At 51.1% G+C, this 24,912-nt stretch overlaps 1 protein-coding gene across 3 annotated transcripts in view; it reads left to right on the top strand.

Moving 5' to 3' along the window:
• OXTR (oxytocin receptor) overlaps nt 1-24,522 on the top strand; it is a 31,770-nt gene extending 7,248 nt beyond the window's left edge. For 2 of the 3 annotated variants that reach the window (XM_073901786.1, XM_073901784.1), the window contains exons 3-4: nt 3,582-4,636; nt 22,112-24,522. In XM_073901786.1, coding sequence (XP_073757887.1) covers nt 3,582-4,636; nt 22,112-22,359 — 1,303 coding nt within the window. In that variant the 3' untranslated portion in view covers nt 22,360-24,522. Of the gene's footprint in view, nt 1-2,610; nt 2,745-3,581; nt 4,637-22,111 lie in introns of those variants that run through there. The other variant, XM_025885658.2, reaches the window with a different exon arrangement.
• The last annotated feature ends 390 nt before the right edge of the window (nt 24,523-24,912 follow it).

Here is a 24,912-nt window from a genome sequence, read left to right as displayed (position 1 = left end):
CCCCCCGGTTTCCAGCACTCTGAGGGAGAGAGTACAAAGCCCCTTCCTAAGGCTGCCAGCCGAAGGCTGTGGTCTGGTTCAGGTGGACCTCTCTAGGCTTGCCTCATCCTTCATGCCAGCCACACTGACCTTTAACCAGCTGGGTGCCTTGGGCCAGCCCCTCACCCTCTCTGAACCTCTGAACCCCATCTGTAAGAGAGACAACATGAGAATCCCAGTTGCTCTGCTTGTTTGGAGGATAACAACCACTTTGAAATGACTCTCAGCTCCTTGGGGCCCTACTTCTCCAAAAGAAGTCACAGATTCCAAAGATCCCGGTTCTCAATAAACCTTTTCTTCTGCAAAAGAACAGACTGCTTTTATTCCAAGCTCAGTTATTCCCAAAGAATGCTTTTTGTCTCAGTTATGTCTTGTTGTGTCTTCACCTAGGCCAACAGTGTCTACAGATCGAGAATACATTTATTTATGCCACTTCCTTAATAGGGGTTGTGTTGTCACATCCGTTGTCATGCTTTATCTCCGTCATTGCTTTCTTTCGGGAAGAATAATCCCACATGTATGAATACCGTGCTTCCTCACACACAGCCCTCCTGTAGCCAGATTGTCACAAGAATATTATTCTGGGAAGCAAGGGTCTGACCCTAGTGATTAATTTACTGGGGGATGTTCTTGGGGAATCCATTAATCATTTTCTCAACACATTTTATTGATAGGTATGTACAATAGGTAAGGTGATGGGTAAATATAATCTATCCCATCGGGGGTGCTTAAGGAAAACCCCTCCCTCATCCCACCATGGAGTGGGGCAGGTCCTCCTAGAATTAGGTTCTCAGATGGCACAGATCATCAAATTCTGGAAAACTAGAAGGATGAGATCTCAGAGAGTAGATGATCTTGACCAGCCCTCTCATTTTACATATGGGGAAACTGAGGCCCAGGGAGAAAGTCAAAATCACTTAATCCTCACCTGAGTAGTTCATAACTTTAATCTGTAATTTGTGTGAGAGACTATTAATTAATGTGTTAAAAACAAGACAAAAGACCCAAAATGAAGTTGCTTATGCTAAGCCCCACATCACCAAACCGAGATTCAGTTTCAGCTCACCCAGGGATGGAATTTCAAACCAGTCAATCTGGTACTACCTGATCAGCACTAGTGAGTATCTGCCTGATAGACCCCTGCCATTCCCTATAGTGAAAGTAACCTGGCAGTAACATTTTGTTGCCAAGAATAACTTCGTGTTCTGGGGCTCCCTTCTGCCTATAAATACCTTTCCCCATTTTGTAAAGCTCCTCGGAGGTTCTTTTTATCTAGTAGATGGGATACTGTCTGATTCATGAATTGCTGAATAAAGCCAGTAAGATCTTTAAATTTTATTCATTTGAATTTTGCTTTTTAATGATATTATGATACAACTTCCAAGGGCAAGAAAAAGACAACTTTCACCTCCTCCCAATGCTGCTGGAATTCCCAGGCCCATCTTGGACCGCTCACTCACCTAGAACCCTGGGACCAGGATGGAGTAATGGTCTGTCCCTAGGATGTCCTGGCACAGGGCTGTAATTGTGGATTCAGGAAACCCAGTCATTGACTAACTCAATTCCACATAATTAAAAGAGGGAGAAGGGAAATGTCAGGAGGAAGTATGCATTTCAATTTTAAAGAGCCTTGTTCATTTTTGAATCCTCACCTTTTTTTTCTGCCTTAATTCTTGGCCTCTGTAAATTACTTTAACACCCCCCCCTCCCGGATTTTAGAATAGAAAAGGAGTTAGGAGTCAGAAGAAGCTGTCTTTAACATTTCATCTTCCTTTGGCATCATGTAGGATTTTAATTTCGAAGCATGGGCAAAGAGGCAGAAAAGGCTTCAGGCCACAGACGAAAAGAATCAATTTAAAATGAAGATAGATTTTTTTCTTTTCTTGAGATCTTTCCCCTAAAACTCCCTAAAGAATGAAGCCCTCTGCCAGTGCTGATGAGAACAGAAGGCATTTCTCGTTCCTTAGAAATGGGTATAGGAACAAAAGTATTCCAAAGCAAGGACTTACTTGAATTCACTGCTAAATGCAGTATATCAGGCTCTCGGGAGGGAAAAATAAGCGCTGAAATTAACCTGATGTTTGGGAAATGTCCGTTAAATGCCTTTGCAACTTCATCACCATCTACTCAGGGGAAAATACCGCTATTCCAGCGCTATTCAAGCTTCCCGTTTGCCTGAGAGTCAGGAGCTTCCAAACCAAGAAAGGAAGAAACCAAGCGGGTTATTTATGAGCTCCTTCCCTCTTGCAGTTTTAAGCCACTGTGAAAGAAGCCTGTTTGTTGCCGCTCTGGGGCGAACCCGGGGCGAGTTAACCCGGCTTGGCAGGGGTTGGCGGGGCCGGCCCTCCGCGCCTCCCAGCGGCCTCGTGTGGTGGTGCAGCCCCGGCTCAGGCTGCAGAAAAGCGGGCCGCCGGCAGACACCGCCGCATCCTGACGCTGTCAGCGCGCACAGCTTGGGCTGCGCTTCTCGCTCGCCTTCTGTCCCTGTCCAGTGACCAGTTAGGTGCGGGCGAGGGGAATTCCAGCTGAGGCTTCCGAGTCTGAGACCTCACGATAGTATCAGACTGGGTGCCGCCCGCAGCCATCCCAACCTGGCCTGGGAGCGCACGCGTCCTCGGAGCTGTCCGCGGCGGTGCAGTTTCCCCAGGGAGGCAACTTTAGGCCAGCTGGAGGACTGGGTGCAGGTAGCTGGGTCTTGCGCACGGGTAAGACGGGTTGGCTGGGGCTGGGGGAGCCATTGGAACCCGAGTGGAGGTGGTGGGGTGCCTCGCGCCCCTGGCACCTGGAGGCACTCCCCGTGCTCCCACAGACTGCAAAGAGACCGCTCAGGATCAAGATGCAGAACCCTTAACTGTCCCTCGAGGGCCAAGACCACATCGGCTTCCTGAAGCCGCTGGGCTGGGGAGGATCCTCATGGGAGGGCTTCCCGGAACAGCAGTTGGGCGTCCTGGGGGTAGGTATTGAGACAGAAGTTCTTCTAGGAGGGACCGCTGGAATGGGGGTCCCATCGAAGCAGTCGTTGTGGAAGTTCCGGGGGTGAGAGCGGATGGCTAAACCTCTTAGAAATAGGAGGTTGAAGGGGGATGGTTCTGAGCTGGGGTTTCCCAAGCAAGTGGCTGTTTGGGGGGAATCTCTGGAGGAAGTAACTGGAGTAAGGAGAGATGGCTGTTTGGGGCGGCTTGCGGGAAGATGCATGTGCTGAGGGTCGGGGGTGAGGCGGGGCGGGCAGCTGCTTTGGGGCCCTCTGGGAGAGGTGGCTGTTGAGGAGGCCCAGTCCCGGAGGAGAGTGATTAGGACCCTCCCCTCTCCCCCAGTACAAGTGACTTAAAATCTTAAGGAACTGGCCGTCTGGTAGATTCCCGCTCATTTCCAGTAGCTCAGAGGAGGTACCTCAAACGGGGATTTCTGGGGTGGCGGCTGAACCACCCCCGGGCTGGCGGTTGTGCCCCTAGTCCCAAATAATGTGGGAAGGGGACCGCTGAGCCGCACGTGCATCGGGAGATAAGTGCTTGGTCTTCACAGGGGCCTCTGGATTGTTTCAGGCTCCCAGCAAATCGGCCCTCCGGAGTTTCAGGGAGTGGAACCCGAGGAGCGCCCCCCACCCCCGCCACCCCCAGGCGCGTCGGGCCCCACCCCGCCGCACCGCTCCTTAAAGGGCTTGAAGACCAGGGGCGCACGGCAGCAGCCACGGTCATGGAGGGCGCGCTGGTGGCCAACTGGAGCGCGGAGGCGGTCAACGGCAGCGACGCGCCTCCGGAAGCCGAGGGCAACCGCACCGCCGGGCCCCCGCAGCGCAACGAGGCCCTGGCGCGCGTGGAGGTGGCCGTGCTGTGCCTCATCCTCTTCCTGGCGCTGAGCGGCAACGCGTGCGTGCTCCTGGCGCTGCGCACCACGCGCCACAAGCACTCGCGCCTCTTCTTCTTCATGAAGCACCTGAGCATAGCCGACCTGGTGGTGGCAGTGTTCCAGGTGCTGCCGCAACTTCTGTGGGACATCACCTTCCGCTTCTACGGGCCCGACCTGCTGTGCCGCCTGGTCAAGTACCTGCAGGTGGTGGGCATGTTCGCCTCCACCTACCTGCTGCTGCTCATGTCTCTCGACCGCTGCCTGGCCATCTGCCAGCCCCTGCGGGCGCTGCGTCGCCGCGCGGACCGCCTGGCCGTGCTCGCCACGTGGCTGGGCTGCCTGGTGGCCAGCGCGCCGCAAGTGCACATCTTCTCGCTGCGCGAGGTGGCCGACGGCGTCTTCGACTGCTGGGCCGTCTTCATCCAGCCGTGGGGGCCCAAGGCCTACATCACGTGGATCACACTCGCGGTCTACATCGTGCCTGTCATCGTGCTCGCCGCCTGCTACGGCCTCATCAGCTTCAAGATCTGGCAGAACTTGCGACTCAAGACGGCGGCGGCGGCGGCGGCGGCTGCAGAGGGGCCGGAGGGCGCGGCTCTGGCACGGGTCAGCAGCGTCAAGCTCATCTCCAAGGCCAAGATCCGCACGGTTAAGATGACCTTCATTATCGTGCTGGCCTTCATCGTGTGCTGGACGCCATTCTTCTTCGTGCAGATGTGGAGCGTCTGGGACGCCAATGCGCCCAAGGAAGGTAGCGCTGGCGGGGAAACCCGGAGGAGGGAGCGCGGCGGGGCGGTGTCCTTGTCCTGCCTCCTCCGCACCGACAGGGCTCTGGGGATCTCGTGCGGGGGGATGCGGGCTTTGGAATCCTGCAGAGCTGGGTTTGAGTCATGGCTCCATTATCCACTGGTCAAGGGATTTGGGGCTTAACTTCCCTGAGCCTTGACTTCTTCTTCTGTAAAATGGCCATAATGGTGAAAGTACGGGCTCTCATCCGGGGGATGAAATGAGAAAATGCACGCAAAGTCCTTAGCACAGTCCTTGGGCTACATAAGGGGCATATGGTTCCTTATTATGGATGGGAAAACTGAGGTTCAAGTGACTTTCCCACCTGGTTAGCAGTGGTGGAAGTAACTTCCAAACGGCGGTCCAAGCTCAGGCTCTCACCACTTTAAATTTACTTTATGTTGAACTTCCCCTTTAAGTTCAAATCAACCTGAGCACCCGGGGTCTGGTTTGGATGAGGGCAGCAGGAGGTGGGCTATTTGATTCGTCCAGCTTGGCGCTGAGTACCTGAGTAGGTCCGGGGCAGGGTGTTGTGGGGATGTGCGGTCGAGTGGCTGAACCCCCGGCCCGTTGGAGGCGGTGAGTCTCGAAAGGCAGAGAGGTGAGTGCCGGGGGTGTGTGTGGGGGGGGTGGGGTGGGGGACGGTCTGCCCGCGAGCGGGGCCTGGGGGTGCCCAGGGCCAGATTCGGTTGCTTGTGCTGTGGGATGGGGAGGGGTGGGAAAAGGGTGGGAGCCCCAATCCAAAGATGCAAACTTCCCAATTTGATCTGGGAGGCTGGGTGATTTCTGTAGGGAGGGAAGGCGCTCTCCAAATGGGAGGACTGCTGAGTGCTGGGCTGAGGGCGGTGTGGGGAAGACCTGGAGGAGAAGGCAGAAGGGGCTGGTCTGTGGGGAGGGAGCTTGGGGGAGCAGAGAGCGCCTTGGGTCCTGGGGCTTGTGGCCAGCGCAGGGCTGCTGGGAGCTCCAGGCAGCTTCACCTTCATTGCACACAATTCCAGTAGCTTATCTGCAAAGATCAGGAGGGATGATCAGTGATGGTGGATGACTTACACGTTTTGTTTGAGGGTAAGCCCATAGCACTGCACTGGGATGCAGGTGACCCTAATGATTCTAAGAGTAGATCAAGGGGTTTGCTTTTACCCTTTTTGCAGAAATGTCCCATTTCTAAATATAAACACTCCTGCTCCCAGAAGTCTAAAATACACCCATCCCGTGGAAGCTGAAATCTCCCTTCATTCAGCTGGATAACTTTGCTTTGTTCTCTTCCAGAAACCACAGACTCCTGGCTTTACCCAGCCCTGCCTATTAACCTAGCATTTTTCTTAGTGGCCTAGGCAATTGTCATTCAGCACATATGGAGCACCTGTGGTACAGCAGGCTCTGGCAGTGCGTGTGTGTGTGTGTGTGTGTGTGTGTGTGTGTGTGTGTGTGTGTGTGTTGGGTGGGGGGATTGCTGTGCAGATGCAGCAGAGCCAGCCCTGCTCCACGTTGCAGAAAGGGTTCAGGGGTCCAGAGGGGAAAGGTGCTTGCTCCAGGTCACACAGCCAATCGGAGGCAGACTAGAGCTGGGGGTTCCTGCTCCCACCCCAGCTCTTTCCTCCTGTGCCAGCCTTCTGATGAAGGACACAGAACTAGGGAGTTGGGCTGGGCAAAAGCCAGCAGTGGGTGTTTCTAATTAAGGCATCAGGCTACACTTATTTCCTGGGCGCGAGCCAAAGAGATGCCAGACCCGGGTCTTGAGGAGCTCTAACGCCAGTCCTTGAAGAAGTGAGACCGACATTGAGCAGATACTGGGGAGCCCTCCCTCTAGCCCTTACTAGTGTGGGACTTTGGGTGAGGGGTCCCCTTCTCTCCCTTGACCCTTAGTGTCTTGCTTTTAGAATGAGGACATTTCAACATTCAGTTCATTCCTCTCTCTTTCCCTCCCCTGGCCTCTGCCACTCATTTTTCTCCCTGGTGAATTTTTCTCCCTCCTTCTTTCCCCCACCCCCTCTTCATATGACTTCTTGTTGTCCACCCCCTCACCTGCTCTCTTCCTATTTTCCTCCCTAAAGAATGAGAGTATATGGTCAACACATATCCTAATCACTGAGTGAGGTTTTGATCTTTCCTACGCTTTAAAAGGACATCAGATAATCCATGTCTTTGTCTTAAAACACAGGAAGAGAGAGACTGAGAGAGCACCCAACTAAAGTGGGGGCCAGAGGTGTTTTGGGTACATGTGGTCCCCTGAGGATTTCCCTTCAGTAGAGCCAGGCTCCTGCTCTCAGACTCCAGGAGCAGGGAGAGAAATAGACTCTAGGAACCTCAGATCTTCCCTCTGTTCCTTTGCTTCTTTCCCAGTTCAGAGGAAAGGGTGGGTGCCACATGGAAAGCCCAGGTCCCCCTCATCCTCCTCGGCACCCTGTCTTGGGTGCTCCAAGAAGAGAACAAATGCAGACAACAGGACCGCTCCTGCGAGGAGCGAGCACCCAGTCCCCCTGTGACGGGCCTATCAAGCACCGAGGACTTGGGCTCTGGTTGCCAGCCTGGCCAAGTCGTGCCTCGGCCTCAGGGTTTCAGTGGGGATCTGAGTGGACCGCAAGCTCCGTGCCCACTTGGCATTAGTTGGGATAATTGCAAGTAGCAGCCTGGGCCATCAGAAATAATGGTGTTTACAGTCCCTTTGGAGACGTGACTCTGTCTGGAGGCTATTGGCAAGTGTTAAGGAACAAAACAAAGATACAGCTGAGCTACTCAAGAGATTCTGATCAGCACTGGGGAAGGAATGCACAGCCCTCACTTCCAAGAGGAAGGGAATTGAGAAGGGATGCAAAATATCTAGATCTGGACCCCTTGCTCTGCTCATCTCCTGGGGGGTGGAGGCTGGAAGTTCAGGAAGCCCAGGAGAGCAGCCAGACATTCTCCTGGGAGGCTGGGGTGCAGGCGGGTACAGAGAGAAGTGGAGGGAGTGGGATGCATGTGGCATCGGTTCCTGCCAACAGCTTCGTCCTGAGAGCCTCTGAGGGAAGGAGAAGCTCTGGAACCACAGGCTACAGATCATGGGCTGACAGAGGGGCTGGAGAAGGCACGCCTGCCTTGGCAGCTGGCCGCGTGGCCCTTGGCTGGCCTCACAGCCCCTGCCTCCGCGAGGGTTTGTGCGCCCTGGCTTTCTCTCCAAACCCAGGCGTTCCTTTCACACATCTCTCCTTTGATGGACTTCTTTCCCTGCTATGCCTTCGTTCACACCGAGCGCCGCCTTTATGGGTTTAGAGCTCACCTTGCTCCAAAAGTAATGAGAGGTTGGCCACAAAGATTCGGGTATTGTGGCCAGACAAAGTAGATACAAGGAGACCTGGATGAAGGGGAGAAAAAGATAGGGAGATTATAATATAATCATAGTAATAATAATAACAAAGGCTCTGTGTGTGGAGGTGAGCCGCACACGGCGCTTCCTTTTTCTAAGAGCCAGAGCAAAGAAGGACACTCTCAATTTCCATATTTCCATTGTTCAGAAGGAAAACAGAGAAAAGGGAGAGGAGCATCGTGGTAATTAATGAGCTCCTCCCCACCCAGAGCAGCCCCCTGCTGCTGGAGCCCTGCTTTGGTGAGGCTGGTGAGACCAGACACCCAGGGCATGTGTGGACCAGCCGCATATGTATCTTCACAAGCAAATTCCACTGTCAAAGATTTGGCGCCACCCTTTCCCCTTGAACTCAGTGAGGTTTGCTTTGCTGCTGGTCCCAAGGACTTGGACCTGGGGTAGTTGGGAGGGAGGAGGTAGAGAGGGGGTGTGTCTGTATTTCCAGGGGCTCACTGATGCTGCTTGTTTGTGGTGGGGCTGATTTTGAGTCTTCAGCTCTACTTTTTTTTTTGAAATTCCTGGTCCAGTAGGCAGAGATGAGAGAGGAGGGGGGACAGGTTGGCAGATGGGGCAGGGGTTGCCACCCGTCCACACAGAACGCTATTCGTGGCTCCTGTCTCTTCACCAGAAGGTGCCTGGAAACTAGGGGAGAAGGTTTTGAATTAAAAAAAAAAACAACTCACACTTCATAGATGAGCCATATGCAGAATAGTCCCCTTTTCTCTCAAACTAGCTGATTTCCATGGGAGGAAGAAAATGCCCAGAGAACAGGGTGGGGACGTCCAGGGCACAGAGACTGCAGAAGGACCACGGGACCTGTCTGGTGGGCCAGTACAGCCGGCAGGCACTGTGGAACCCTGCGTGGTTTGTGCAGGGAAGGAAGCATGTGGCTGGCCTGTGTTTGGAGCTTGCCCTGCCCTTTTCTCCTGTGTCCTTGAGCAAAGCTGTTAGACCTCTCTGGGCCTCAGCTTCCTCCTGTGTGTAACCCAGGAAGCAAAGCCTACCTGTAGGGTTGTTAGGAGAATGACCTAATGGTGTGTCTCGTGGCACCTGGGGGCCATGTGATCCATGTCACTCTTCTCCTCTTCCCCCATTCTACTTGTTATGAGTTTTGCTTGCATTCTTGGGATTGACTCTGAGAATCTTGGCAGGTATTCCTGAGGGAGGAGATGGGCATTTTTCTCCTGAGAGCCCAGGCGGAGGGGGTGGGAGGGAAGCAGAGCCTGTAGAAAATAGGCAGTGCGTCCAGAGAAGTTGGTATGTGGAGGAGAAACTTGTTAAGGCTGGACTGTGAGCCTGGTCACAACAGTGACACCTCTGTCCTGCTAACTGGTGTGTGTCCAATGCCGAGCACAGGGCTGGGCACCCATTAGGAGCTCAGCCAATGCTGGCTGAACAAATATGAGGGATATGGGGGGAGAAAGGTGCTCAAGATGGGCTGGGATGTGTGTGTGGATTTGGACTCCGGAGAAATCAGGATCTTCTAAGCAGCCCTCCAACACTGGAACTGGCTGCCTGGTGAAGAAGCGAGCGCCCAGTCACTTGGGGACAACCAAACATCTGTCAGGAGTGTTGTACCAGGAGGAAGGTGGAAATGCACAGGAGGACTGGTGTTAAGTGTTTCCCTGATCTGAGAATGAGCTTCCCAGCTCCTTCTCCCTTTTTCTGTGGAACCGTGGCCCCTCCGGCGTGGCCTACCCACCTCACCTTTTCAAGGATTTTGTGCCCAAGGTTTGGGTGGGCCAGGCACCTCGGAGAGTCTCCCCTTCAGGTGAGCCATTCATAGGCAGAGCAATGGGGGAGCGAGGGCAGGAGGAGATTGGACAGATCATTCTCTGTCCTGAAGAGCTCTTGAACTTGGCCCTTCTGGGGATAAATTGCAATTAGATGGACAGTTAACAACCACACTCTCGTCATTAAGCAGTTGTGAGTTATGTTCTTGGCTAATGCGAATGCTTTCCCTTTGGGTTTCTGTCCCCGGTGACTTCACATCCCCCCTCCCCCCAGAGGTTTGATTAATAACAGAAAAAACAAAATCTGTTGGGTGAGGCTTTGCTGCACCCTTCTTCCATTTGATGGATGTTTGGAGGGGGGTGGGGAGGCTGTGAGGGGCTGTGGATCAGGAGGTGAGCGGCAGAGCAGGCCTCTCCCGGCTCTAGGTCCTCTCTAGGGAGGCTGGGCTGGCCGGTCAGATGCCTGAGGGCTTGGCCCACCTGACGACCCCGCCGCCGCCTTGCACTGACAAGTGATGGGAAGTGAAGGGAACCCCATGGGGCTCACCCCCAGGGGCAGGGGCTGGCTGGGGGCTGAACTGTGCTCTCCCGGCCCCCACTTCATCAGTCCCGGGAGACAGCACTGGGCAGTGGTGAGAGCCCCCTTCAGAGACCTGGTCTTGTTGCCATCTCTGTGATTTGGGGCACGTCTCTGGGTGATCTCTGGGCCTCTGTCACTCCCAGATGAACAGTGGGGATAGAACAGGACACCCTCTGTGGGCATCGGCTTCAGCGACGTGAGGAGTTAGAGTAGTTGCTAACAGGAACCCCCACTTGTTGAGTACCCAGCCCCACGTCTCATCCTCACCCGAACACGGCAAGGTAAGGGGGCTTTGTCCACATTTTACAGAGGGGGAAACTGAGGCCTAGAGAGGCAAGACCTGCTGGAGGACACTGTTGAGTAAGGGGTGGAGCTGGGGTTTGAACCTACATCCTCCCACAGCAAAGGCCGCCCCGTCACACTGCCCCTCCTCGCCAAGCCAGCATTTTCAAGGTGGTCCTCCACGCTTGGCCTTGGGATCTCCTGGGTGCTTTTAGAAAGCTGGTTCCTGGCTTGGCCGCAGAGCCCTGCACCCTCTTTGTGACCCCAACATCTTTACACTCCTGGGCTCTCTTTGCTGAAACACCCAATCCCCCCCCCCCCCCGCCCCCCCGCTGCCTGTGCCCTCAGGGCACCACACTCTGGGCACTCTGGGTTCAAAGCCTGCGCTTCTCAGCCCCCTGCTGCCTGCTAACCCCTCCATCCTAACGGTACCACACCTCTCATCCTGGCACTTTCCTTTCCATCAGCAGCTTTTTGGTTGAGAGCAGAGTGTCTCAACTTCGTCACTGCTGACATCCTGGGCCCAGTAACCCCTGTTGGGAGCGCGTCTGTCCAGGGCGCTGTGGGATGTTCAGCAGCATCCCTGGCCTCTGCCCACTGGTCCCCACTGGCACCTTTCCCTTAGTCGTGACCACCAACAGTGTCTCCAGACATTGCTGAATGTCCCCTCGGGCAAAATCACCCCTGGTTGAGAAGCGCTGGTTTAGACCCACTATGGAGGCGTGGCCTGAATAGTTAAGGAATGGGGGCACCCTCGTCACCTCTGCCCTGGGCTCTGGCCAGTCTGCCTTGTGTACCCCTGACGGCTTGCCAGGTCCCACAGGGTCCTTTTGCTTAGCACTCGTGCTGATTCTGTTCTCACCGTAGGAATGCCCACTCCAGTCTCTTCTGTGGAGACCCATCCTTCAAAGGCCAAGTCCAAGTGTGGATTGCTTTGTGGCACAGTTCCAAGGGGGCGCCCTTTACCTCATGGTCTGTGAGAAGATGCTCCCAGGAGCTGTGCGGGCCACAACTTGGCAGCCTCCTCCGGGGTCTCCTTCCTCCTCTGAAGGCCAGTGCATCCATTCTACAAACAGCCATTACTGTGCCCCAGGGGTCCTGTCCACACAGCCTCTGCTTTGATACCTCAGTCCTCCGGTGAGGAGAGTTTGCAGGGAGCCGTCCCAGTTCCTCACCTGCCCTCCTGAGGCCCACAGCTGGCATTTGCATAAACATGGGACAGTCAGGCCAAGGTGGGCCACAGAGCTCTGGGAGCAACACCCCGTTTTCTGCCTGGCTGGTGTCAGGCCCTCAGGTCCCGAGGTGTAGCCCAAAGGAGTGGCAGCAGTGACCTTGGGCAGTTGACTACACCTGCCCGGAGCCCAGTTTTCTGGAGTTAAGAATAGAGTTTAGGTTGTGGGCGGGGGGGGGGGGCGGGGTGCTGTGGCTGCCAGTGGCACAGTGCCTGGCATATAGTAAGTGCTCAATCAATGGCTGCTTTTTCTTTTTTGAAAGGATTTCTTTATCTGAGAGAGAATGAGACAGCGCGGGTGAGATAGAGTGCCCGAGCCTGCACGCCAGAGCACAAGCAGGGGGAGGGGCAGAGGGAGAAGCAGGCTCCCCGCTGAGCAGGCAGCCCGATGCGCCCGACTGCGCCCGACTGCGGGGCTCCATTCCAGGGCTCCCGGATCATGACCTGAGCCGAAGGCAAACGCTTAACCAACTGAGCCACCCAGGCGCCCCCAACGTCTGCTTTTAAAAAGCAGAGAAATTCCAAGACTGTCAGGTCCTGGGCTGGGTCAGTGCCGTTGGAGGTGGGAGTTGTCATGAGCTCAGGAGCACTGTTTTAGCAGAGGGGCTGCAGTTTCCAGTGAGGACGGGTAGCAAGCCCATGGGTGCTCCAAACCAGCATTAAGAGGTAAAGAGAAACTAAAGCCTTACCTGGAGGAGGCCGCAGGAGGGGAGGAGGGAAGGTTCTAGATCTCGGTTTTAGAAGTCACAGGCGACTCTTGCCTAAGGGGTGAGCCGGAAGCAGGTATAACCAGGCAGTCAGGTCCTAGCCCCTGATTCCTGTGATCCTGATTCCCAGCCACCCACCGAGGGGCAGCCATGACCAGAGTCTCCTGTCCTGCACAGCAGGAAGCTGACACACACCCCCCCCCCCGACCCCCCGTCAGATGCTACAGTAGCACAGCCTTCTGCCCTGCATGGCCCACACCTCACGCCGGGAAGGTCACTCTTGCTCATTCTGTTTCTCTCTCTTTCTCTCCACCAGACCTGGGTATCTGAGTATGAACCTGACTTTCCTAGAGGGAACTGCACTAGAATCCACTGATGGTGTTAGAACCCCCTCCTATTGTCAGGCAGGGAGATTGCCCCTATGCCTTTTCAGCAGTTCTCTCAAGACTTCCTGTCTGCTAATTTCGTGCTTCACTTCAGTTCAGTCCCTTATAGAACTCTTAACTGTTTTCCACAAATGACACCCAGCACCCAGCCACAAGTCTGGAAACGTAAGTAATGACGATGTGGAGGGATGCCGCAGTAAGAGAGATCTTTACTATCAGTGTTTATTTATCACCCCCAGGTGAGTGCCCCAGGAGGCATCGGTTGATTCTGTCTCCCTGGAGGAAAAAACATCGGGAGGGCTTCAGAGAGGAAGCAACATTTGAAAAGGGGTTCCAAGGATGAGTAGGAGCTGGCTATGCAAAGAAGCACATTCCATGTTGACATCGTCGGGCGGTTACCTTATTATTATCTTTCTCCCCGTTGGAGGGATACTTCTAAAACTTCATGAGCACACAGATCATGTGGCAGGGGGGATCTTGTTAAAATGCAGATTCTGATTAGGGAGGTCTGGGAGGGAGCCCAAGAGTCTGCATTTTTACCAAGCAGCCAGGTGATGCCTATGGAGCCGGCCCATAGACTACATATTGAATAGAGAAGTCTTTAATGTCTTACCTCTTTTATCAAATGTGCAGTTTGCCTTCGTACCTATGGCTGAAATCGGCTGCACGGCCTGTCGTTCCCTGCAGGGTAGAGAAGGGCTGGTTGTTTACCAAAAGGCCCCAGCTCTTCTGCTTCCAGAATGTGGTCATTCCTTAGGTCCAGCCCAGTGCACTCAACATGTCCCCCAGATTTGGGCAGTGACATATAGAAGCTCACTTAAAGCTCTGTAGCCCACAAACGTGGCTCTTAATCTGGCTTTATGATGCATGGGGTGATCACACACCTCTGAATTTTAAAACCATTCCAATGTTGTAAAATTGTGGTCTTTTCAAAAAAGGCACTCTATAATCCATACTTATTCCATAATTCAATCTTGATGTGAGTGTACATTTAAAAATCATAAAAAAAAAAAAGACTTCTGTAGACTACAGCTCTCAAATTCTTACACAGCCCCTCTAGGAATAACCTTATTCCCTTAAACCCAAATTCCCAATCCCCTGGTGGGGGGGGTCCTTGAACCAAGTAAGTGGTGTCTGGAGTGAGGGCCTCTTATAAAAGTGGATGGGCCTGATTTGACTCGGAGGAGAGATGTTAGCTAAGCCGGACATCTTTGAAGCGTATGAGATGCCTTATTTGCCTCAGGCACAACATAGCCCAGAGAGTCCGTGGCCACCTGCCCATCAGCTGTCCGGGGCTAATTTGAGCCTTCGGTGCCAGGGTGGAGGGGGTGCCGGGAAATCCGAACATGGGAGTTCTTGGAGCTTGAGTAACGCCAGGCTCGTAGGTGGGTGGAACGCTTTGGGGCATACCGTCCCCGTCCTCAAGTGGCCGTCTGCCGCCCACCGCTCCATGAATCACAGTGCTGAGTGGAAATACAGAGTTGTGTCTGTCTCCTGGGGGTTAAGCCCAGCAGGGGATCTGGCTTTTGGCGGGCGGTCATTTCTGCTCACATCTCTTGCTTGGCGCCTAGGAGCCCCCACTTGAAGATCACCCCTAGTCTCCAGGCTTGGGCCCACCAGCCCGCCCTCCCAGCGCTGCACGTCCCTGTTTAAACCTGTTTAATAGAGTGCTGTCTTCTACGTCTGTCTTTCCCTTGAGAGCAGGTGCCCAGGGCTGGGGCTGTGGCAGCGGGCACAGGGCATGAACGGATGCTAGAACATTTGACTTCCTCCTCCTTTTCCTCCGAGAAAAGCCCTAAGCTGGTGGCCAGGCTGGTGTGAGGACCAGTCCCTGGACCAGTGCCTCCCCCTTTTTGGCAAGGACCAGAGAGAGCAGTTTGCATCACTCAGGGCTCTGTCCTGGGGAGGGATGTTATTTTTATGGGGAGCAAGCAGAAGAGGTGGGGTCCCACTGGAGACCCTGAAATCCTGCCCTCCCCAGGGTTGCAGCCACCTTCCCTTTTGGGTTTCTTATGTCACTGGCCGGGTAAGCTTTTCCAGATGGACGATCAGGAGTTTCTTTGGTGTCATGGCCTCCAACCCCAGGGCTCTGGGTTTTAATTTTTTTTTTTTTTTAATTTTTGAAGTCATGGAAAAACAGTCAAAGGACTCTTTCTTTAATTGACCTGGGATAAGGAGCCTCCAAACTTTGGGCTTTAAAAAATGATGCGGTTGGTCATATCTCCTATCTGTTAATAATGATACTCATCACCTGAATAAACACTGCCATTCACAAAGCCCTTTTGTACTTTTTCCCTCTAGTTTTCTCAAAGTCCTTACAAGTGTCACCTCCAATTTACAGATAAGGTTGTTAAGGCTCATACGGTAGATGTAGCTCGGAGAAGGATTAGGTGGAGGATTCAGACCCCAGGGGTTTGCGTCTGAATCCTGTGTCCCTGGCTCCTCCCTTGTCAGTACTCCACCACGGCCCCTCCTGAGCGCTGCCCCACCCTCCTGGCCCCAGAGGAGGTGCCGATGGCGGCAGACCACACCTTTGGAGGAGTCAGTGGATTCTGACTTTCAGTTCCTCCTTTTCTGCGTCGGCTTCATCATTGCTCTGCTTTGTCCAACACGTGGCCGGGGGCCAGGGTTGGAACTTCCTGCAGGGACGGCCCTTCAGAGAAGCCTGAGTTAAGGCAAAGGGGTGGACCTTTGTATATTTGCATGGACTGGTCTAGGCTGCTCCTGGGACAGGGTGTTCTGCTCTGGCCAAAGGCAGTGCCCCAAGAGGAACTCAGCCAAGAGCCTCACTGGCCAGCTCCCTGGCAGCTGGGGAATGAGCCCCTGGGTCCTAAGATGAGACCTGGGCTCGGGGCACCACGGCATCCACTGCAGACCTGCTAGACCCACCTTGAGGTGGCACCACTCTGAGTCATCTTTTCAATGGTGCCTCACCCACAGCTACCTGTGGGTAGCTGTGTTTTGAAAGAAGACAGTCCTGGGGCGCCTGGGTGGGTCAGTTGGTTGAGTGGCTGACTCTTGATTTTGACTCAGGTCATGTTCTCAGGGTCGTGGGATCAAGCCCTGAGTCTGGCTCTGCGCTAGGCATGGAGCCTGCTTGAGTTTCTCTCTCTCTCTCCCTCTGCCCCTCTCCATGCTCACACTCTGTCTTGAATGAATGAATGAAAGAAAAGAAAGAAACAAAGAGAAAGAAAGAAGACCATCCCCATGGTAAGGATTTCACTACAGAAGAACACCCAGAGGGCGGCGTGCCCCAGAACCTGGAGCTGGAATGCCGCGAGCAGGAAGGCAAGAGGGCAGTTTGCAGTGTCGAGACAGCAGCGTCCCCCAGCTGCAATGTCCAGGCTTGCACATGAGGTAATACGGACCTTAGCCCTGAAATCTACAGGGCAAGATCAGACATTCCCAGGACCCCAAGTAAGATGGAATAAGGCAAGATCATTCTCCTCTATCACTAGTTCCTTGTTTCAGCACAACTTTGACTTTGTGGAGCCCCGGCACCCCCTCGCTCTCCCTGAAGATGGCCCATTGTTTCAGTCTGTTTGAACCCGTCTGGAAGTCACACGTTAGCTGAGAAGGGTAGATAAGCTTGTTGGTTACAATGGTGGTGCGGGCCTCGAGGGCCAGGAAATGAATCTACGTATAAGCTGACCTTCTTGGCCATGCGGTCCGGCCCAAGAGCCACACTGGATGGACACTGCCATATGGCAGTACACCTTCCAGAAGCTAAGCCAGTGGGTCCTGTGCCCTCTGCCCCCCCACCCCCCCCGCCACCCTCCGGGCTGTCTCAGATTCCAAGACACAGCCCAGCCCAGGGAGCAGCCTCTCCCCATTGTTTCACATGGGTTGGCGTTAACTCTGTTATCGTTAAGAAAAGTAGCATTTACTGGGCATGTACACATCATGGTAGTGATAATGGCAATACCTAAGTTCATTAAGCTTTTACTTTTATTGAGTGCCAGGAATCATGATGAGTACTTGGCATACTGTCTGATGAAACTTGGCAATGATTCTGTAAAGAAGTTCTTTTTATTACTCCCATTTCACAGATGGAGAAACGGAGGTGAAGAGAGGTTAGGGGACTTGCCGTAGAACACACAAGGTACAAAGTGGCAAAGCCAGGATTTGTGCCATGTCTGGGTAACTGGAAAGCAAAGCCATCACCCGAGTCTTCTCATGGTAGTGTGGGGAGAAGTGGGCAGGGCTTGCTCTGTGGGTTTCTCCCTGCCCTTCGTAGCCCTTCCCGCCACTTTTTAACATCTGCCCCTCCTCCAGGCATCAAAGATTGGCTAGGTTTCTGTAAAGGGCCAGGCAGTAACTCTTTTAAGCTTGTGGGTATAAGGTCTCTGGAACAGGTACTCTGCTTTGTCCTTGTAGTGCAGAAGCTGCCATAGACAATATATGAATGAATGGGTGTGGCTGTGTTCCAATAAAACTTTATTTAGAAAAACAAGCATCAGGTGGGGTTTGGCCCCCATAGACCAAACTATATAGCTTGCTGGTCCCTGGCCTAGGCCATGAGACATTTCTGCTAGGAACGAGGATGGTCTGATAGGAGGTAATGTGTTTACCATCCCAGATATACTTAGATTATAAAAGACCATCACTGGGAACAGGCAATACCTAGCCTCCAGGGGCGTTTCTATCTGTGTGGGCAAAGGGTAGTTGCTCTCTGACTCTGTCCCTCAAATCACACTCTAAGAGTGATTGCCTGGCAAGCCTGTGTCTTTGCTTTCGGACAGAGAGGATTCACTAACTGGTACGAATCTGACGTGTGCATGCTGACCTAGTTTGAAAAGGAAAGACTTCATTAGTTTCAGGTAGAAACACAGGGTGACGTGTTGTGTGCCCCTGGGGAAGTCAGTTCCCTTCTGGGCTTCCCTTTCCTCACATATAAGATGGGGATGAGTCTGCTTTGAAAACCACAGGGTCCTATGTGAGCTTGAGCAGTCATTCCCATGGTCAGCATTGCTACCTTGCCACGTGCTCTCTTGGAAACAACATCGTGAATCATGACAATATTTTCCATGCTTTGTTCTGTTCCTGTTGGTCTGCAACCCTGTGAAGCAGAACGGGCAGCAGTGTGGTCTAAACAAGGTACAGTAAGGGCAGAGAGCCGGTGAGGTGCAATACAGTCAGTCACCTGCTCAGAAACCATCAAGGGCTCCCCATTGTCTAGGCTATGTCTGTAGACTAAAACTCAGATGGCCTGCATTCAGGATTCTCCTCATCCTGGCTCTTTCCCATTTCTTTCCCCGTGAAATTCCTTTTCTCCAACTCTGGCAGTCCCTGAATGTTCTTGGACGTTCTCACTTATGTGCCTTCATTCCTATTGCTTCCTTCCTCTGAAATGTCCTCCACAGCCTGTTTCTGATTCCCAGAGAGCTCTCCTCCCTGCTGATGGCTTGCATTTCCACCACTGTGGACTCCTGTCTCTCGATGGTTAGGATATTGCCAAATTTTTAAAAGTCTAATTGTGCCCTTAGCCTTTGGCAACCTGACGGGAGCAGGTTCAGCTTAGAGAGGGTCATCCATCCCCCAGGGAGCGAAGCCAGGCCCATCGTTCATATCTCCGGCCACCAGGTGGGGGCAGAGGCGCTGGCCCTGGTCCCAATTCCTCCCACCCGGGCTGGCCACTGGGAGGTAGGAAATCTCCACGTGGTGACTTGGGAACTCATTAACTGTTTACTTTTGTTGTTGATGTTTCTGTATGCTTTCTTTTTTAATAGGATAAATAAGTTAAATGATCCAAATGTAAAGCCAGGCGAACAGCTTAAGAGAAAAGATACAGTTGTAACTGTATCCAGTTAAGTAAAAGGTGGTGCCTCCCTGTGCATGTGTCAGCTTCATTCCTGCTATGTCCTTCTACCTTGTTTCCTATCCTTACATGCCTACATTCTTGCCTCTGTGTCTGGTAGCTTATTTCTCAATGCCCTTTTTATTTATTTTTTTTAAATTTTTTATTGTTATGTTAATCACCATACATGACATCATTAGTTCTTGATGTAGTGTTCCATGATTCATTGTTTGTGCATGACACCCAGTGCTCCATTCAGTATGTACCCTCTTTAATACCCATCACCAGGCTAACCCATCCCCCCACCCTCCTCCCCTCTAGAACCCTCAGTTTGTTTTTCAGAGTCCATTGTCTCTCATGGTTAGTCTCCCCCTCCGACTTACTCCCCTTCATTCTTCCCCTCCTGCTATCTTCTTCTTTTTTTTTCTTAACATATATTGCATTATTTGTTTCAGAAGTACAGATCTGTGATTCAACAGTTTTGCACAATGCACAGCGCTCACCATAGCACATACCCTCCCCAATGTCTATCACCCAGCCACCCCATCCCTCCCACCCCCCACCACTCCAGCACCACTCAGTTTGTTTCCTGAGATTAAGAGTTCCTCCTATCAGTGAGGTCATATGATACATGTCTTTCTCTGATTGATTTATTTCACTCAGCATAACACCCTCCAGTTCCATCCACGTCGTTGCAAATGGCAAGATCTCATTCCTTTTGATTCAATGCCCTTTTTAAATTCTAACTTTTGATGTGTTGATTTTGCCTCCTTTATTTTATACATTTAATTATGATTTTGAGGACATTCTGTTTTTAGTCTTGGTGATTTCCCACCAGAATTTCTAAACTTAAATTCATCTTCTTAGCCACCCAAATCAAATATATATTTTTTTCATTCTCTTTTATAGAAAATGAGCAGTACTGGCTCCCTCCCCCCCCCCCCCCCCGCTCCATTTTTCCACTTTCCTGTTCTTTACTATTTCAGTCTAAGGATTAGATGCTACTCCTTTGCTTCCCTAAAGATTCTCTTGTGCGGGCGCCTGGGGGGCTCAGTCGGTTCAGCTACTGCCTTCGGCTCAGGTCATGATCCTGGAGTCCTGGGATCGAGTCCCGCATCGGGCTCCCTGCTCGGCGGGGAGTCTGCTTCTCCCTCTGACCCTCTTCCCTCTTGTGCTCTCTCTCTATCATTCTCTCTCAAGTAAAATATTAAAAAAAAAAGATTCTCTTGTGCAAGACTTTCTGGTTTTATCTGCTGTAGTTTGCTCTTGTGCCAACAAGTGCACCAAGGAATTAGACCAGTGGTTCTCCAGCTCGTGTGTGTGTGTGTGTCAGAACCTCACCTGCAGGAGTCTGGTCCAATAGGTCTAGGGTAGGGCCTGAGAATTTACACTTCTAACAAGTTCCCCGGTGATCCAGGGATCCCACTTTGAGAACCTAACCTTCATCTTGCAGACCATCATCCTTCTCCCTTTGGTGCTTGGTGACTTTGCTGACAAATGTCTCCATGCTCTGCCTCTGTCATGGCATCTAGATCTTGTGACTTCACTGTCCCTGTGAGAAATCCTTTCTTGGATTTAGCTCTTGAATTCTGGAGTTATTTATTGTTTTTAAGTTTTTATTTACTTAGTCATTTAAGTCTTCTCTACACCCGGCGTGGGGCTCAAACTCACAACCCTGAGATCAAGAATCACATGGCGCTCCAACTGAGCCAGCCATGCGCCCCAGAATTCTGGAGTTATTTTTTGAAAACTTCATGCAGAAAAGACCAAAGACCAGTAGATTTTCCAAGCCTTCTTGTAGCTGCCTTCGCTGCTAAGGATGTGGCTGTGAGCAGCATTCTTGGGTACATTGTTTTCCTTGCAGGTTTCTGGAGGGATTGATCATTCTCCTCCATTGGCGGGAGATATCTGCAGTTTGTCAGATTGAAGTCTATTGCAAGAAACTCAGATTTTTTCCCCACCTCTACTTGGAAGTATATAGGATTAGGAATTTTTCTTTTCTTTCTTTTTTTTTAAATGTCGACACCCAGCGTGGGGCCTGAACTCACAACACCAAGATCAAGAGTCACATGCTCTGGGACGCCTGGGTGGCTCAGTCGGTTAAGGCGTCTGTCTTCAGCTCAGGTCATGATCCCACAGTTTTGGGATCGAGTCCCACATTGGGCTCCCTGCTCAGCAGGGAGCCTTCTTCTTCCTCAGCCTGCTGCTCCCCCTGCTTGTGCTCTTTCTCTCTCTCTCTGAGAAATAAATAAATAAAATCTTAAAAAAAAAAAAAAAAAGAGTCTCATGCTCTAGTGACTGAGCCAGCCAGGCGCCCCAGGATTAGGAATTTTTTTTTTCCTCTTGAAGCTTGAATTTGTGACAAGCAATGTCTTGAAGTTGATCCTTAATTTTGCCTGGAACACAGTCAATTCTCAGTGTAATGGCTTCTGCCCAGTGCCTTAAATAATTTCAGGGTATATTTTTCTCCTGTGTAAGTCTGATTTGTCGCGTGAAAGCAGCGCTCTGAGGGGTACAGAACTTTCAGTGTTCTCAGCTGCGAAGATGGCAACGCTTTCTTGCCACCGTGCCTTTGTCTGGGCTGTTCGTTCTGCCTGGAGCTCCCTTCCTCCCTTCTCTGCCTGGAAAACTCATAAGCATCCTAAAGGTATCAGCTCACGTGGTGGTTTCTGTGGGGCTGGCCATGATTCGCTCAGAGTGGCACCCCTCCTTGGTCTGCCCAACCTGACCCGCATCATGCCCACCCCGTGGTGCTCCTCATTTTATTTTTGTGTCCCCAGTGCCTAGCCTGGTGTGTGGCACATGGTCACGATGGCAGCCACCATATATTGGACACTTACTGTGTACCAGGCATTTTTTTAAATCCTCACAGTATTCCCGTGAGGTTTGGATACTCTTGTTATCCGCGTGGAAAGATTAGCAAACAGCAGTCTCCTGGGGAACTAAAGTAATTTGTTGCTGGTGGAACAAGACTACAAACTCGGTCTGGCAGCTTCCAGACTGTGCTCTTGGGCACTTGGAGTTGTAGGCACTGGATACTTGCTGGGTGAGTTATGAATGAACGGGTGGCTGTGACGAATGCAGCTCCTACATACGGAAGCATTTGGCAGGTGCTCTTTTGATGAGAGAAAGGACAGGGAGCATTCTAGGGCTGGGCTGAGCCTGGGAAGGCTGGGTGTGTGTGTGGGGGGGGGGGGCGCAGGGCAGGCTAAGCGCATGCCCAGAGCCACAATATGGAAGGCAGACAGACTTTGTCTCTCTACTTCTTTGTCTTGTGACCCAGCACCTGGTACCTGGGAAAGGCTGTTCTCAAGTAATGATGAAAACCCTCCAGTAGTGATGGCCTGTTCTCCTCCCCCCCCACCCCCATCCTCCTTTCAGCCTCGGCTTTCATCATAGCCATGCTCCTGGCCAGCCTCAACAGCTGCTGCAACCCTTGGATCTACATGCTCTTCACGGGCCACCTCTTTCACGAACTTGTACAACGCTTCCTCTGCTGCTCCTCTGGCTACCTGAAGGGCAACCGGCCAGGAGAGACCAGCGTCAGCAAAAAGAGCAACTCATCTACCTTTGTCCTGAGCTGCCACAGCTCCAGCCAGAGGAGCTGCTCGCAGCCATCCACAGTGTGACTGGGCTGGGCCAGGACTGCCTCCCGTGGCTCAGTTTGTGCCGACGTAGACAGTCCGCCCCTTGGTGGCCGTGTGCTTGTGTGTATAAGGTACCTTTCAGTTTGCACCCTTCCACACCTTGGGGTAGCTTGAGTGGGGTGGGAAATTCTGGCATGGGTTGGGAAGTAGTCTCCGTAGTGGAAGACGATGGGATGACTCAGCCATCAGACAGTTCCTGGGTCTCCCCTAACTTCGCACAGGTGTTTATATACCCTGCTCCCACTGCCACCTCTGGCTGGTGGATGGGTTGCTTTTTTTTCTCCTGGACCTGTCATTTCACTCCAGTATCTTTTTAGTCCTTTTTTTCTGGGGTCTTGTGAAAGCTGGTGAGTATAGGATAGGTATGTGGAAGCTTACTGTTCTGAGCTCAGAATAAGGAACGGGAGTGGGAGCCCAGATGTGGAGGGTGGTGCTAATAGCCTCCTGACTTCAGAGTGCTTTTACTTTTGCATGGAACCATCCTAGCATCCTTGGGCACCAGCATGTCCGAAGGTGGCCCTAGGAACAGGGGATTCCCTTATGAAACCATGCGGTATAGGCAGTCTGATTAAAACTTCGGTTAAAAATATTTAAGAAGCTAATATTTACATGAAACAATTAGGAAAGAAAAAGAAACAGAAGGCATCCAGATTGGAAAAGAAGAAGTAAAACTCTTTGCAGATGGCATGATTTTGTAGGTAGACAGTTCTAAGGAGTTCATGCACATGTACAAACCCATTAGAACGAATAAACGAATTCATCAGGGTTTCAGGGTACAAGGTCAATATGCAAAGACCAGTTGTATTTCTTTATACTAGCAATTCACGATATGAAAATGAAATTAAGAAATAATCCCATTTATACTGGTATAAGAAAGAATAAAATAGGAATAAATTTAACAAAAGAAGTACAAGACTCATACCCTGACAACTACAAAATATCATTGAAAGAAACTGAAGAAGACATCCTATGTTCATGGGTCAGAGACTTAAATATTATTAAGATGACAGTACTGTCCAAAATGATCTACAGATTCAATGCATTCTCTTATCAAAATCCTAGTTGGCCTCTTTGCACAAATTGATAAGCTGATCCTAAAATTCATACAGAAATGCAAGGAACCCAGAATAGCCAAATGATCCTTTGAAAAGAAGAACAAAGTTGGTGGATTCACAATTCCTGGTTTCAAAATTTACTACAACTCTTCAGTAATCAAGAGAGTGTGGTACTGGCATAATGATAGACATGTAGATCGATGGAATAGATGAATAGATCAATGGAATAGAATGGAGAGTGCAGTTATAAACCTTCATATTTATGGCCAATTGAATTTTGACAAGTGTGGCAAAAGAATTCAGTAGGGGAGACAGTCTGCTCAACAAATGGTGCTGGGAAAACTGGATATCCACATGCAAAAGGATGAAGTTGGTGAAGGGAATTAAGAGGTACAAACTTCCAGTTATGAAACAAGTAAGTCACAGTGATGAAAAGTGCAGCACAGGGAATATAGTCAATGACATTGTAATAGTATTGTATGTGACTACACTGACTGTGGTGAGTACTGAGTAATGTATAGAATTGTTGGAATTCCATGTTGTACACCTGAACTAATATAGCATTGTATGTCAACTATACTTCAATAAAAAAAAAAAGGATGAAGCTGGACTCCTACCTCACCCTGTGTATAAAAATAAACTCAAAATGCTTCAAGCCCTAAACGTAAGAGCTAAAACTATAAAACTCTTAGAAGAAAACATAGGCATAAATCTTTGTGACCTTGGATTAGGCAATGATTTCTTAGATATGATACCCAAAAGCACAAGCAAAGGAAAAATAGATAAATTAACCTCATCAAAAATGGAGTATAGAATTTTTTTGCTTGAAAGGACACTGTCAAAAAAGTGAAAAGACACCTCAAAGAATGGAAGAAAATATTTGCAAATCATACTCCTATCCAGAATGTATCAAGCACTCTCACCACTTAACAATAAAAAGACAAATAAGCCAGTTTTTTTTAAAGGGGCAAAATATTTTAGTAAACAGATAAATAGACATATATTTATATCCTCTCCAAGGAAGACATAAAAATGGCCAACAAGCCCAAGAAAAGATGCTCAATATTATTATTCATTGGGAAAATGCATATTCAAGCCACAGCGAAATGCCACTTCACACCCACTAAGATGGCCGTCATCAAAAAGATGGGCGCTAACAGGTGCCGGCAAGGATAGAGAGTCATTGGAACTCTCCTCCGTCGCTTGTGGGAATAGAAAATGGTCCAGCCACTTGGAAAATACTTTGGCTGTGCCTCAAAAAGTTAAACATAGAATGACCATATGAGCCAGAAATGCCACTCCTGGGTATTTACTCAAGAGAAATGAAAGCATACACAAGTACAAGAACTTGTACATAAATGTTCATGGCACCATCAGTTGTAATAGCCCAAAGTGGAAATTACCCAGATGCCTATCAACAGATGAATGGGTAAATATGGTCTCTGTGTACAGTGGCGTAGTATCTGGCTATAAAAAGGAA

The sequence above is a fragment of the Callorhinus ursinus genome, unplaced genomic scaffold (assembly GCF_003265705.2).
Source record: "Callorhinus ursinus isolate GAN/ISIS: 27379988/994484 unplaced genomic scaffold, GSC_fseal_2.0 scaffold15, whole genome shotgun sequence".
NCBI lineage: Eukaryota > Metazoa > Chordata > Mammalia > Carnivora > Otariidae > Callorhinus > Callorhinus ursinus.
Note: the sequence above shows the minus strand (reverse complement) of the source record. Positions and strands in the feature narration are given on the sequence as shown.